Below are 15,518 nucleotides of genomic sequence, written 5' to 3'. Positions count from 1 at the left end.
TTGAATCGCGAAAGTTCTTTCAACAGAAACTTTGATTTTCTTTCTAACTCAAGCATTTCCAGAAACAAATGATCCCACTGTCCGGGACAAAGTGGTCGCGATCCCGCGAGGGTGAGCTAACTCCAAAAATCCGTCCTCGATTCGGATTGCAGGCCGCAACTCACTGCATGAAGCCGAATCGCTAGTAATCGGCCACCATACGGTGAATCTGCCTTGTACACTTGCTAGTCTCCTCAAGGCTTGGTCCAAGCGGAAGAAGGGCTGTGATAGTGAATCGAGATGCGAGATGCTAGTTTATCGAAAAGTCTTTAACAAGATATTGAAGTGAACTTTCAAAGAATAGCTAAGTTCATCGGAAGAAGCAGAAGAGGAGAGAGGGGGAATCACGGTCCAAAACGAGCGTATCGGTCCATTCCGTATTCCCGTTCTCTTATAAAGAATGGGTCTCTTACCCTGGCCTCGTTATCTCTATCGATCTCACAAGTCTCTCTGGTATAGGCAAGGGCAGTTAGCTAGGTACGGCTCTTTCGAGCAATCAATCTGCTTATCGCTTCAAAATAAGTCACTTCCTGCTAAAAGTGGAGCTCTTCTTAGGGTACAACACCTCATTAGGGGATATCACATACCAGAACAGGGACGCCGGCCAGCTAGGAAGTTGGAACTGGGTTTAGGGTTTAGGGTTAGGGTTTAGGGTTTAGGGTTAGGGTTTAGGGTTTAGGGAAAGACTTATGTTCTTGGGCCGAGTAAAGGAAAGACTGACTACCTATCAACTATTAACGCTGCTCACAAACACTTTTTTGATTATGGAGCTACTACCAGAAATTCAATGGGCATAAGGGGCATGATGACTTGACGTCATCCTCACCTTCCTCCGGCTTATCACCGGTAGTCTGCTCAGGGTTCCAAACTCAACAGTGGCAACTAAACACGAGGGTTGCGCTCGTTGCGGCGTCTGCGCATAGAATCATTTTTTTGCCTTTCTATTTCGAATCAATAGCAATAAGTCCTGTTTGAAGAGGCTCGTATACGGAACGTCTCGAAATAATACCGTAGGACCATCAAGGGTCAGGCCAATTCCTAAAGTATAGATGATAAAAAAAAAGGATGAGATCAATTCAGAAGTACTTTTTTGTGAAAGAAGGGATCTATGTAAATACACCTATTTATGAACCTGCGACTTCGCCTTCTGGGGGTGAGTCCTCTTTGATCTTCTGCGAAGAGACTGACTTGTCAGAGTGAAAGCACAGAAAAGATAGAGTCTGGTGCGGAGCGGAGCTTTCTTTCATTTAAAAGAGATTCGCCTTCTTGCTTAAGTTCGCGAATCCTTTCTTGTAATTCAAGATATTCCTCATTTCGTCGATTCATTTCAACTTCATTGTTGTGCTGCTGCTGCCATAACTGGTTAAGAACATCTGCTTTTGCTTTGGAATAGAAAGGCGATTCGTGTCGGTCTTTCGATACTGTTACCATGCTTACCAGCTCTTACCATTGCCGAAGGAAGAGGCCTTGACTGCCCTCGGTCATTTTAGATGCCCTGTACACCGGGCCAAGGACTCAAAAATGTTTGCCCTGCCTTTCTGATCTTTTCCGTATTCCGATCGAAGAAAGAAATGCTCTTTAGCCCGGTGGGAAGAAGATGACTCGTACCCGCCAGTGTTCCTCTGTGGTGAAGAAAGAGGACCATCTTCGAATCCTCTCATTGCCATCAACCCAACCCCACTTGAAAGACTGAGCGAAGGCACTACACTCAAGAGCCGGAAACTCGAAAGGGTCGCCGTCGCCTTTTGAAGCGTTCGACGGAACCCTTTAATCCAGTCCATATAATGTCTTTTTCGGGAGCTAGGGGAAATGTATCTCAAGTACACCAATTAGTAGGTAGAGACCAAAGGTCTTGAGCAACCGATCCGGCAGAACAACTCAAAAGATAAAGAAGTATTGTTAATTTCTTCATGCTCGTTCCAAGTTCGAAGGACTTACGGTCCACGCATTAAAGCGCTTTTTTTTGGTCTGAAAAAGCGACTGTTTTAACACCGATTTGATAAGATTACAAAACGAGTCCCACCGTACTTCTTTGATTGAGGGACGGGGACAGGGCCTCATTCAGAGCCCTTTCGAATCAGACCAAAAAGGGCATGAGCAAGGTTCAGGCACCGGGCGAGAATAGGTAGTCATTGGTGGGCCAAATCTCAGGGAAAACTTGAAAATCTATTCTCCTCTATCTGAGGCAATCACTACGAACATGCGCTAACCTCATATACCTCCTCGTCGCCCGAAGAATGTTATAATTTCACATTCCATTTAGTAATTAGTAAAGAATTGAAAAAAGTTTTAATCTATTTTTAGGAATTTAATTTTTAATTACTAGAGATTTAAAGAGAAATGAGGAGAAAGATACACCACAACAGTAACAAAAAAAGTCCTAATTACAACGTGTGAAGCCACTTAGCTAAAAAGTGGATCCCACCTTGCCACATTACCAAAAAATAAATGGTAGTTTATGCAGAATAAATAATTCGAAATTTAAAAAAAGAAAGAGCTTACTAGAAACAAAAATAACTTTCAAATGCCTAAATAGGCTTCAAGTCATAGTTGGAGGACCTAACCTTTGGCCCAAATGTTAATGAAACTAAAAGTGCAAAAAGAGTAGATGTATACAAAATAAGAGTACATGGGACGAAAGTCAAAAATAATAAACGTGCAGGGACAAAAGATGGGTTTTTTCCTAGAAAAATTGAAAAGTTAAAGCACAAAATTTGTAATTTTTCCAAAAACAATAATCCTGATTGTACAGGAGCTCAACCCAGAATTGAGCATCCCTGGGAAGCCGGTCCCATGTTAGAAAAACCCCTTCTAAACCCTACCAAACACAAACACAGACGCAGAACTCTCCTTCTCATTTTCTTCACCACTTGAAATCTTTTAATCTCAGTGTTTATCTCACAAATGGACGAACCTCAACCCCAAACGGAGCTCCTTCGCAGTTACGAGCTCCGTCTTCTCCGTTGCACTTTTTCTCTTCCACCACCATCCGCCGACGAACGTCGTCATGACGGCAGCGATAGTAATTGTAATATCAGTTATCTCCACTCACTCATCAATGAGCTTCTCAATTTAATCGAAACCGGAAACTATCTTGAAGCTCTTTCCTCGGACGCATCAAAACTCTTCACCGTGTTACCTGACTCATGTTCCCCTGATCAATATTATTCCGAGTTAGTAGAGCGAGTGGAACGCTTTATAAACAACGATGGCATTGGCATTGATGACGTGGAAGTTCCCTGCAGAGTGATTCTCGTTTTGTCTGTTGCAATTGCCGCTTTTTTATTCTTCACTCAGTGTAATATTACCGGGTCTGTTTCTTTTTTTTTTTTCCCCTTTTACATTTTTTTTAAAATTAATTAATTAATTATCATTCTATTAGGTTTTAATATTTCTGATATTTGATGTTTTAAAATTTATAGACCATTGGATGAGGTTAGTAGATGTCCTGTGCTGTTTAAAGGTGGTGAATTTATTGAATGGGAAAATTGGGCTCGAAATCAGCTTATGTCCAGTGGCTGTCATTTACTTGGAAAGTTCTCTAATCTCCAGGTACTTTCTTTCAATTGATCAAATACATTATTCGATTTTGTTTTATTCTTTATAAATAATGGCTCTTTAGTGGAATTGTTTATGTGCAAGAATTGATATCCTGCAAAATCATGTCCGTTTTGCCATAATTTCATATCTTGCAAATCCTTTCTATCAATGGTGGAAAAATGTAGGAATTGAATTCAATTTTATTAAGTCAGTTCTTAAATTTGGGAAGTCAATATTTGCTGGATTTTGGTTCTTTCAACTAAAAACGGAAAGAGAAAAGCATTTCAAAGAAATGAAAGCATGCCAAACTTATGAGATTTTAAAATTCAATTACATGAATTCTTGCGATTTTAGACTTTTCAAACAAGGGAAATATTAACTGACTTATTTTTCTCTTATGTTTGTTTGTTGCTAAAAGGGTTCTGATATTGCTTCTTGTGTTTTTGCTATTGATTTTTAATTGGTTTATTTATACTGGTTTGTTTGTTATTTTGTAGTTTATAGTCTTTTCTAAACTGTTGGTCATGAAGATAAAAGACTTGCTCTTTGGAGGAAGTTTGGCTTCTATATATGGAATTAGAACAATTTCATGGTGGCTTGTGAGGATTTTACTCGTCCAACAGAGAATTTTGGATGAGCTATCTTCTTCTTTGTTTGACCTACTGCAAGTGTATATGGGTGAAACTTTACATCATTTTGGCACTTTGGAGCAAGTAACAAATTATTGGGGGGCAAAGTTGCTTGATGAAGATGCTTCTTGTATTGTCTCAATGGTTCATTTAGAAGCTGGCATTATCGAACATGCCTATGGACGTGTTGATTCGTGCAGGTATTTTCTAAGTTCAGTTGTTGAGAACTTAAGTTGCTTTCTCAAAGAGCTCTAAGTTGTATACCTTCATTTCATGAATGAAATAAAAAACTTGCTAGAGAGTTAATGGTTGGGTCTTGGGATCTTTTTTCATTCTACAGATTATTATAGTTGCTTTTTCCTACTTTATATCAACCATCGCAGTTTTGTGAGTGATTAATTCTCTTTTCCTTTTCTAAACCATTCTAATATATTGCCACTTGCAAGTAACATATGGGGTTGTTAACAGAGAAAGAACGTTATTGCACCATTGAATTACTGTCTCTGAAATTGATGTCTACTATTTGAATTATTAGGATGGCATTTCCTATTTTATGTGTATGACTTATGGTCTGAATGTGTTGTCTTTGCAAGGGCAATTTCCTTCTGACGGTTTCTGTTTTCTTTAGTTGTTAAGTATAGTCAGCTTCCATGTTTTTATCCGAAGATCATTTTTAATGTCAGACAGCATTTTGGGTCAGCCGAAGCTTCAGCTGGGCTTCAACTTTCTGTTACTGGGGTTCTTGGCTACCGTACTGTGCATCAGGTCATTACTTTTTGGAATAATGTTTATAGATTCGTAGGAAGTTCCATCCTAACAGTAGGTATCACATATGAGTGCAGGCAGAGCCAAAAGCCCAAAGAGTGCTTCTTATCAACAGAAACTCATCAAACAAATGTGCTATTGTTTCCTGTTCCTCAATAAGCCGTGACCTGCAAGCACATACAATTAATGAGGAAAATTCGCTGCTGCAACATGAAACCTCAGACATACTTATGACACCAAAATTGCTAGAGAATGGTACTGAATCTGGAGTTAGTTTACAGGGAAATCATTACAATAGTTCTGGTGTTGGTGCTCCTTTAACAGCAATGCAGCAGGCAGTGGTTCTGGCACAGTGCCTTTTGATTGAAAAGAGCACTCGGCAGGATGATTTGCAAAGTAAGTTGATTATATGTCTGATCTGTGAACTAAACCCACTTAAGTTTTGAGTTCAGTTTCTTCCAATATTGATCATTATTAGAGAAATTAGGGATGGTTTGGTTCTTAGTTAATTTTTTTTAAATACAATCAAAGCTAAGGTTAAATAAGAGATAACTGGAAATATTTTATTGAAAATTCATACTGTTTCTTTTCCAGATATAGGCTGTGCAAACCTAAACATCTAGGCATAACAAACTCGTATCTTTTGTTGGAAGCAATAATATAGCAGAACCTTTTCTATTTCTGTCACACTTGTTTGGACTTCTTCTTGATTCATATGTTAGGTTTAGCCATTCTGGTCTTCACTTTGAAACTTGCATGGAAGAGGTTTTAAGGATTTTTTAGCTCCTCATGTAGGGTTTTTGATATGCCTATTCATTGGTAATTTACATCATTTCTTATCTTATGGTTTTAGGATGGGATATGGCTCCATTCATAGAGACCATCGATTCTCAATCATCATCGCTGTTTATTGTAAGTATATAGACACTTGTTTTATGAGTCTTTGCCAAATAATAATATTGGAGATATTCTAGTTTTCATGGTAACTTTTAGATTTTAAAACTTTAACAAATTTAGAATCTCATATGATTCTGTTATATATATAATTTTTTTAATTTGCAAACTTACTATAGGCAATCAGGCTCCACTAATATTCTAATAGATCAATAAGGTTCATTTTTAATAATGATAAATTTTTCCACTGCGATCAAGCATTTGTACCTACAATATGATTTTGGAAGGTTCACTTTTTAATATACTATGGCATTAGAAATGCCATCAAGCATTTGACCTACAATATGATTGTGGATTATATTTATTTAAGATTACTTTGAGCCTTTAAGCGTTGAAGTTCTGGAGCTTTTTTTTTATTTTAAATTTTGTGTTTAAACTTTAATTTAGACAATTATCTAATTTCATCTTATACTGTTATCAGATTTTTCTTAATTGCTATTTTTTATTCTGTTCTTTTAGATACAATGTTTTTGCAACTTCTTACGAATCCGTTGGGAGTCGACTCGTAGCCGTACAAAGGAACGTGCTTTAGGAATGATGGAAAATTTGGTATGCATCTTTTAGGAATGGCTGTTCTCCTCTAAATTATCACATTGTTTGTTCTTTACATATTGCCTTGCTGGTTATTATAATTATTCAGTTATTTGATTGTTTGCTCATTGAGTTTTCTCTCTATGTCCTGCTTGTTGTTTCTCCTTGCTTTATTGGGGATGGTTGTCATTTGACAGTGTATTCACAGATACTGTTTCTCTTGTTTCAGGTGGAGTCTCTCAATAACCCTTCACCTGGAGTGGCAAAAAGAATTCCTTTTGCATATGGGATTTATATTCCTGCTAGTCCAGCTTTGCGGAAGTAAATCCATTTCCTTTTTTGCAAATGGCATTTTGTTGCCTGTTGTTATTCATAAGGTATCTTAATTCTTTGCATCAAGCATTTAATCGTTTGATTCTATTCTATTTTCCTTTTCTATATCTTTGAATTCAGGGAATATGGTGAGCTTTTAGTGAGTTGTGGTTTGATAGGGGAGGCACTTACAATCTTCGAGAGTTTAGAGTTGTGGGACAATCTTATATACTGCAATCGGTAAGTGGCTCTTGATAGCCATTGTTTAAACCAACCATTTTTTTTTTGTGCAATTTTTTACTATGTATTTTGTAGGCTATGTAACTACATTTGTTCTTTGAATTTTGCATCATTGGTGTCTTAAGTGAGATGTTGTATTGAAAACAGTTTATTGGGTAAAAAAGCGGCAGCTGTTGAACTCATCAAGAAACGACTATCCGAAAGGCCTGATGACCCAAGTTTATGGTATTTCCATCTTGCTTTCTCCTTTTTCGTCATCTTCCACATTCTTGTCTCTCTCGTATCTTTAGATCTCTTGTTCTTTTTTTCCCCTTTTGGATATGTCAACTTAGTGATAATAGGCCTGCGAATGAACCAAGCTATTGTGAGCAACTTGGTCCCTTGGTTCGGTAAGAGCTCATTCAAGCTCTTTTGGACATATAAATAAGCAAGTGTTAAGCATAATCTCGAGGCTCCTTTAATAAACGAGTCATACCTTAGTGAGGGTCTATTCAACTCATTTAGGCTCGAGAGTATCTCCTTTAATACATGCAATTTATACATTAAATTTAAGAATAACAAAGAAATTCATTAATAAATAGTCAATTCATGAGTTTTTCTTTATATAAAGCTTAAGTGTTGTAAGAATTATAACCACAATTTGCATGTTTCTACTAAATATATATATTATGTATGTTCTATTGAGTATATTAATATTTTTGGCTAATTTAATGAAAGACTTTATTTTGAACCTATATTTATTAATAAAAATTTAGGCTCGATTTGGGCTCAATTAGGGTCATAATGAACATAGTTGTGTTCATTTGGATTTGACTCATTTAATGAACTAGTGATTTCCAAGTTTAAAATTTAGGCTTGTTTAATTAACAACCAAGCCTGGACAAATGTCAAAGTTTGGCTCGATCATTTCATTTGAAGCGCTAAGTGATAAAAGCCTTGGTTTGATTGCTGTATCATTGTGGTGTGTCCAAAGCCCACATGATGAAGTAGTTTCTAAAAGTTATTTCAAATTTTGTAGAAGAAATCTCATATAACTTTACAGCACGGTAAACCTTGAGTCCTGAAGTATTCGTTGGTTTGGGGTCTTAGTAATAGTAGTAGTCACCAGGCTAGGGCATATTATTAGATTTCTTTGCATACAGTTTTTGTTTTTGTTTGGTCTTAGAATCTGTTCTTACTTTGAAACTTGAAGTTTTTGTAAATATCATGAATGGAGGATTTGAAATTTGGATCATATTATGAAAAATGAGAAAGTCAACTGAATTCTTTTGGGACCTGAATTACCTGAAAGTAAATTTCATATACCTAAACTATTTGAGCTTTGATGCCATCTATTCCCTAAGGAAGAATTTTGTGGTCAGAATCGAAGAATACCCATTAAGGCTAATTTGCAGCTGACTCTAGGGTAATTCATGTCTAATTGATTTGCAAAATGAAAATTAAAAAAAAAAAAAGAAGGAAAAGACAAGAGAAAGAACTGAGTTAAGGACAAATCATAACTTGTTGGTCTGGGCACTTGTAAGGGAGAGAACTTTGCAAAGTGTTTAAAATTAAGTAAGAGTATCCTTCTCAATTTTTTTTTCTAAAAGAAGTATCGTTTTATTTGGTTATTTTCTGTATGATTTTCACAACATGCATTGATGAACTTTTGGGATTTCTTTGGGCATTCCCATCTATGTAACACTATCATCAAATACGTGGACCAAGAATGCTCATGATCAAGAAGATGCATTTGAGCGAGATTTTCTTAAGTATTCTTGTAATATTCTAGTCATACAAAAGCAGAATGATAAGAATTAAATATGATTAGCTCTCTCTCTCACACACACAGAGAGTTAATGTACAGATACTCATTTGATATAAGGAAATTTTTTTTCTTTTAGGTGTTCATTGGGCGACGTTACAAATAATGATAGCTGCTATGGAAAAGCTCTTGAAGTATCAAATGATAAATCTGCACGAGCAAAGGTGAGTTTCAGCATTTTCAAACAGCCATGGCATGCTTTTAAATCTACTAGTATTGCTCGTCACGCACATTACGCATATAAATTATTATTTTAAGTTTTCTTAATAAAAAGGAGGGAAACATTAACAAGAAATATTAAATAATCCTATGAATGAAGTATTATAATAATAACGATAATATGTCAATAAAATAAAATTAAAGTATCATACTTTTCTTTTGTCTTCAATTTTTGCGAAAATTTGTATTGAGTTTTTTGAACTCTGATAGGTATATATATAGTGTGATATATAGTAATTGTAAAAATTTGTATTGAGTTATTTGAACTCTATCATAGGTATATATAGTATGATATATAATAATTCATCAATTTTTTATAGGATTAGGGTTAATTCTATTAGAATTAGGAGATTAATCACTAACTAATTCTATTAGGATTAGGAGATTAATCATTAATTAATTATATTAGGATTAGGAAGTTAAATTAATTACATGTAAAATTAGGATAAGATTAGCAAGGGTGTTGTAGCCAGTTAAAAAATCCCTCCCCCCCCTACAATACTTAAAGTCTCGATGTATGTTTTGTATAGTCGAGATTGAAGCAAAATAAGTATTAAACGATGAGTGAATAGATCCGCCATTTTAGTCAGTTAAAAAATCCCTCCATCCCCCAATGGTCAGTGTCATCAAAATATATGGAATAACTGTTCCTATTATTATCCCTAACTAAAAAAGTTTCATATTTTTATGTCTTTATTTTTGTAGTTGTATTTTATTCTTGTATTTGTATCTTATAAAATCTTTTACGAGGGATACAATTGAAATTTAAATGCTATAAATTTCTTTCCTCCTCTTCGTGCCTTCATATAGATTATAGATATTCTTGAACAATCACTTTCTGTATGCCAGAGATCTCTTGCTCGCAGTGCATATGATAGAGGAGATTATGAGACTTCTAAAGTGCTATGGTATGGTAGCTGGTTTGCCATTTGTTTTTGGGCTTTCGGTTCATTCATTATCATGCTCATCGGTGACCTGATTCTGGGAAGTTTTGATTGCTCTGTAGGGAATCTGCTATGGCCTTGAATTCTTTATATCGAGATGGTTGGTTTGCTCTTGGGGCTGCTGCCTTGAAGGTAACCCATATCTTTTTGTGACCTAGTTTATCTAATTTTGTTTTTAGATCTTTGTTTGTATACTCTGAAATTCAAAAGGAGATGGTGTTAGAAGATCTTGTATTAAATCCTTAAAGGTTTTTAACTTACTAATGGAAAAAATTGGTACAGGCTAGAGATGTTGAAAAGGCTTTGGATGGATTCACTCGAGCCGTTCAGCTTGATCCTGAAAATGGGGAAGCTTGGAATAATATTGCATGTTTGTATGTGTTATCTTTTTTCTCCTTTCCTTTTGCTTTTCCCTTTCTCTTTCTATTTTGTCCTAGGACCCTAATCATGTGACCGTAACTGCATAAGGAGCTCCTTTCTTGCTGCCTTTTGAAACTGGGAAGGGATAACCTCTGCTCATACAACATGACAGTTTGAGCTCAAGAATTTTTGCACAAATAAATGCTTGTTATGAAACACATATAATCATCTTTCATTAGCATTTTGTTATCAGTTAATAATTATTGTTAAGGTGGTAGAATGTTAATGCACATTTAATTCCAATGATTTTAATTACAACGTACTTTGCCAACTAAACAGGCATATGATCAAGAAGAGGAACAATGAGGCTTTCATTTCATTCAAGGAAGCCCTCAAACTCAAGTATGTAGTTCCTTGATAAATGGTCATCGCTTTTTTCTAAAAACTTTTTTCCCTTACTGGTATAGCTTCTACTGTATAAGATGCCAATATACACATGCACAAGACATGTCTATTATTTCTTTTTGATGTTACAAAAGTTGACATAGCTTTGCTCCAGACGAGACAGCTGGCAGTTGTGGGAAAACTACAGTCATGTTGTCATGGATGTGGGCAATGTTCGTCAGGTACTCATGCATGCACTTTGGTCCTTTACATCTGCAAAATAACTTGTGAAAATTGTAAGTTGTTCATGAAAATACTGGGTGTATTAAGGCATCCACATGACAAAAACATGTTGCCGATTTTTTCCCTTCTGATGTAATTTAAATTTACTTCTATTACTATTCTTTTAGGTCTACAGTCTGGAATTTATTTACGCTCTTATATAAAACACCGACTAGACAATTATTCTTTAGGCATCATGTTTAGTTTGATATAAACTTGTGGAGTACATTTGGCTTTCCATTTTGCCTCGCTACTGCAGATACTCTTGCAGGCTTGTTGTGGACCCCATTAAAAATTATAAATATATTTGTGGAAGAGCTCTAAGGAATAAAATATTTTACTTTATTTGTCAATTCTTCTTCTTTCTAAAAGATAGGGGATTATCTGCAGCGAATACAGATGGAATACAAAAATCTTTAACATATTTCTGTGCTCTGGTTTATTTCATATTTTATGTGGGTGCTGCAAGTAGTGCACAAAAGATACCAGCAATCTGAAATACCATTGTGTTATGTAAAAACAAAGCAGAAGTCACACATTAGTTGCAGAAAAATAATTATATTTGTCTTACTTCTTTTTTTATTTTTCTTTTAATGGATAGGCTCTGGAAGCTATACAGATGGTTTTGCATATAACCAGCTGTAAACAAGTTGATGCTGATTTGTTGGAAAGAATTATGCTAGAAATAGAGGGAAGAGCTTCAAGTAGACATTCTATTTATCTTCCAGCGACCGGTGATACTAATTCCACCAATCAAACTTGTTTTGATGACTCTCAAAATGATTCAGAAGTACAAGCAGGTTGGTCACGGGAAACTGAGCAGTTAGTGGAGCTCTTTGGTAAAATACTTCAGCAGGTTTGCAAATACTTCTATGTCATAAAGATATTTTACTTCTACGTCCATCATTAATTGCTCTAAGTGGTAACTCCACAATAAAGCACACAAACTTTTGTATCATAGTTTGTTTATAAGCTTAATGCACATTAAATTACTTGGAAATGTTGGGATAATTTTAGCTTTAACAAGCTTACTATCGAAATCTAATCATGTGGTATATATGGAAATTATAAGTATCTACTCATAAGATTACATTGAAGTGTTTTCTTTGCGATACAGATAATTAAAAGCGATAGTAGAGCAGATATATGGGGTTTATACGCAAGATGGCACAAAATTAAAGGAGATCTTACAATGTGCTCTGAAGCACTATTGAAGCAAGTTAGATCATATCAGGTATCTGTGGTTAACCTGCTACATCGTATATTCTGGCATTGTTACTCCAGTGCACCACTTCTAATGTTTAGGGAAATCTTTTTTCCTAGTACCCTGTTTTTTGTTTGTATATGTTTTCGCTTGCTATTTATGTGCCGAAAAGATGACCCTTTTGGAACAAATATGTTCAGCATTAACAATAATTTTGTGAAGGTGATATACTAGATTTGGGTTACAGATGCTACCTTTGGTATTCAGGACTGGTCATCCAATTATTGACCAATATAGTGATTTTATTGTCTTACATATGCATTTATCGTAGTATAAATGAAGTGTATGCTACTAGCTGGGTATATGGAAATGGTGGATCAGGCAGCTGCTTTCTCTATGATACTATCTTTCTTTTTGATAAATTGAGGTTTTTTTGTTCAAATTATACTCTGTTGTGTGCATTGCATTATTTTGTCAGACAACTGCAGTTAGACGGGGTTATTTCTTGCCAAATAAGCCTCACAATGGGATATAGATGAGATTGATATATCATCAATTGAATTTTTGGTTCATTGGAGGTCATATGGCTGTGGGCTACACAATAAGGGTAGCCAGCCCTTTAAAAGTCTCTCACCATAAAGGTTATAAAGTGAACTCCCACCAATATTGTTGGATATATACCTACTATTGATTAAGTTTCTTTAGGAAAGCTGACAGTTTGAAGTTGATCAACGGAGTATATTCTATTTGGCCAAGTGGCCATTTCCCATTTCCCATAGTCTAGCTATTCGCTAGTATCTTTTGATGCAGAGAGAGGATGGAATAGCCCTGTCTATTCTTGCTCTTCATACTGCTTTTTTATCCAATTGGGGATTTCTTAAAATATCGAACTTATTTCAAAGAAAAATATGAAACTTTGTAAATGCCTTTTCAAAGCCATTCAGGTTCATTTTTTCTAAAGCCTTTAGGTTCATTATCGATTGGGTATTAATGGGAAATGAGCTTTCTTCTCAAGGAAGCGAGGGAATTCATGTAGGCTCCAAGTTTTCTTTGTTGGACATGGAGAAAGCTCCAAGCTTTGCCTTTCTAGTTTGTCTCACTTCTTGCACTATGGTGCCTTCATCTGTCTCAGCTCTGATACATCTTGGCTTTGTATATTGGAGTTGCAGATTTCTAAGACCTTCTGATTGGTTCACTGTTCAGATCCATGGACTTGTATGATTGGCTTCAAGAAGAGAAAATTGAAAATAGGTGGTAATGTGAGGTCAATTTCCTCATGCGTGTTTCTAACTTGCTTGAACTGGTTTTTATTGAGCTTAGTTCCATTATACTGCTCTTTCGACCACCTGTTCATGCCACCCGACTTTCGGAAGGAAATAGTACTGCTCTGCTTCAGTGAATTCTGAGCTTAACTAATTTTTGATTCTTGTACTTCATTTACTAGTATCATTTAAAAGTTTCAGTATTTACTAGTATCATTTACAATTCCATGCTTCCTTTTGGAATATATTCTTTTTTGTTTTAGTTCAGACTTCAGAAGGCTTTCACCAGAATTTGTTGGTCTTATTGTATGATTATAATTAAACTCTTATCTCAGGGATCTGATTTGTGGAAAGATAGAGATCGGTTTAAAAAGTTTGCACATGCCTCATTGGAACTATGTAAGGTCTATATGGAAATATCTTCCTCTACTGGTAGCCGGCGTGAACTCTTTGCTGCAGAGATGCACCTGAAAAACACAGTTAAACAGGCAAGTTTTATATTATATCTCAATAGAAATTGACTGGAGTGATTTATTTTCAATATTCTTCACTAGTTGAGTAAAAAGATTAGAGTCTATTCCTTGCTTATCTGTCATCTATTTTATGTGCCAAGATAAATTCAAGTTTATTTTTCACTTATTTTATAAAGAATACCCAAGGGAAAAACGTTCTTCTCTGAAATCTCAGGCTGAGAGCTTTTCAAACACAGAAGAATTCAGTGATCTGCAAACTTGTCTTGATGAAGTCAAGGTGAAGCTTCAATCTGCTTTGCCATCTTAAGGAACTTAAGAACTCTCCATGGCGGTGTTATTCTGCAATGTGAAAGGTGATGCAGTAATTCTTAAACCCAATTTATATGGCATGGATATTCCTGTTGAGCTTCATGTTTTAATTCTTTTGTCCCATTGAAGATCACTAATTCAGTTTCAAACTTCTGGGGCTCAAGCTCTTGGAGCACGCGTGGAAGGTTGATTACAAATCCATCTACTTCTACCCGTAGTTTTCATTTTATTCATTTTGTTTTTCTTGCTTTTCTTTTTCTGTCGTTAGACGTTTGGAAACTTGCTTAGCCTGTTGAGTAAATTATGAACGAGTAGAGCCGACTGTTCTGTTTACTTCTATTTCAGGAGAATGCTGGAGTTTGCTAACATATAAAACACACGAGGGTTTCTGGACGTTTGTAGGTTTACACATGCTTGTACACATAGTTTTCTCCCTTTAGACCTCTTAAAGTTAGGGTTTTTGTCTTCTCCTCATTTCCATTGTCAAGTAACTTAGTATATATTTCATCTTTGACTTGTCCTGTTGTAACTGTTTCTTTGTACATCCATCATAGTTTAGATAATTTATAAAATCAAGTTCCTAATTGTTCAGTTTGTACAAATTAATTGGGGTTGGATGAGATGTACTAATTGATCTTTCCTTGGTTTTTCACCTTTTGCGTGTAATATGTTACTAAATATTTATTAAATATGTAATAAATATTTATTGTTTGTTATTTTATTTTATAAAAAAAATATTTGTTTTCTAATATAAATATATATGATATAATTTTAGTTTGATTTTTTTTGTTTATTAATTGTAATGATAATTTATATTATGTTTATATTATATATATTCGTTTGAATCGATTAATGAATATGGTATTCATTAATGATAAATAGCTATTAACAAACTAAGAAATATTATGTCTGAATTATGAAGATTAATGTTAATCATAAAAATATTTTAATATATATTATAAAAATAATAAATTTAATTTTATAAGAATTAGTATTATTTTTATTTAAAATAATATTTTATAGTAATATTAGGAATGTATATAAAATTATAATTATTGATTTAATAAGAATAAATTAATGAATATGTAGATTATAAATGATGAACAGATATTTAAAACAATGAATATTTAAAAGTAAATGTAATAAAAAGTAAAGATCTTTACAATAAATAATCACCGTTATAAATGATAAATATTAATGTGACACTTTTGGTTATGAAATTATCAATAAATTCTTAAATTGTCACATGTATAAAAAATTATTTCAT

At 34.7% G+C, this 15,518-nt stretch overlaps 1 protein-coding gene across 1 annotated transcript; it reads left to right on the top strand.

Annotated features, from left to right (window-relative positions):
* Window positions 1-2,753: 2,753 nt before the first annotated feature.
* LOC8266509 (tetratricopeptide repeat protein 27 homolog) lies at window positions 2,754-14,837 on the top strand. Its single transcript, XM_048374384.1, has 22 exons — window positions 2,754-3,350; window positions 3,462-3,591; window positions 4,077-4,408; window positions 4,892-4,973; window positions 5,051-5,369; window positions 5,827-5,885; window positions 6,387-6,476; window positions 6,688-6,779; window positions 6,912-7,010; window positions 7,158-7,235; window positions 8,894-8,978; window positions 9,883-9,941; window positions 10,040-10,109; window positions 10,260-10,351; window positions 10,677-10,739; window positions 10,897-10,963; window positions 11,605-11,859; window positions 12,121-12,237; window positions 13,805-13,957; window positions 14,157-14,295; window positions 14,381-14,436; window positions 14,597-14,837. The coding sequence occupies exons 1-20, from the start codon at window positions 2,944-2,946 to the stop codon at window positions 14,247-14,249; spliced, it is 2,742 nt and encodes a 913-aa protein (XP_048230341.1). The 5' UTR covers window positions 2,754-2,943; the 3' UTR covers window positions 14,250-14,295; window positions 14,381-14,436; window positions 14,597-14,837.
* Window positions 14,838-15,518: the final 681 nt, after the last annotated feature.

This window comes from Ricinus communis, chromosome 5, assembly GCF_019578655.1.
Source record: "Ricinus communis isolate WT05 ecotype wild-type chromosome 5, ASM1957865v1, whole genome shotgun sequence".
NCBI lineage: Eukaryota > Viridiplantae > Streptophyta > Magnoliopsida > Malpighiales > Euphorbiaceae > Ricinus > Ricinus communis.
Note: the sequence above shows the minus strand (reverse complement) of the source record. Positions and strands in the feature narration are given on the sequence as shown.

What these genes read in the sequence shown, in the direction of transcription:
- LOC8266509 (XM_048374384.1), top strand. Translation starts at nt 2,944, where the DNA reads ATGGACGAACCTCAACCCCAAACGGAGCTCCTTCGCAGTTACGAGCTC. An exon ending in GAAAGTTCTCTAATCTCCAG is followed by an intron (nt 3,592 to 4,076) that starts GTACTTTCTTTC and finishes GTTATTTTGTAG; the next exon opens with TTTATAGTCTTTTCTAAACT. An exon ending in ATAAATCTGCACGAGCAAAG is followed by an intron (nt 8,979 to 9,882) that starts GTGAGTTTCAGC and finishes TCTGTATGCCAG; the next exon opens with AGATCTCTTGCTCGCAGTGC.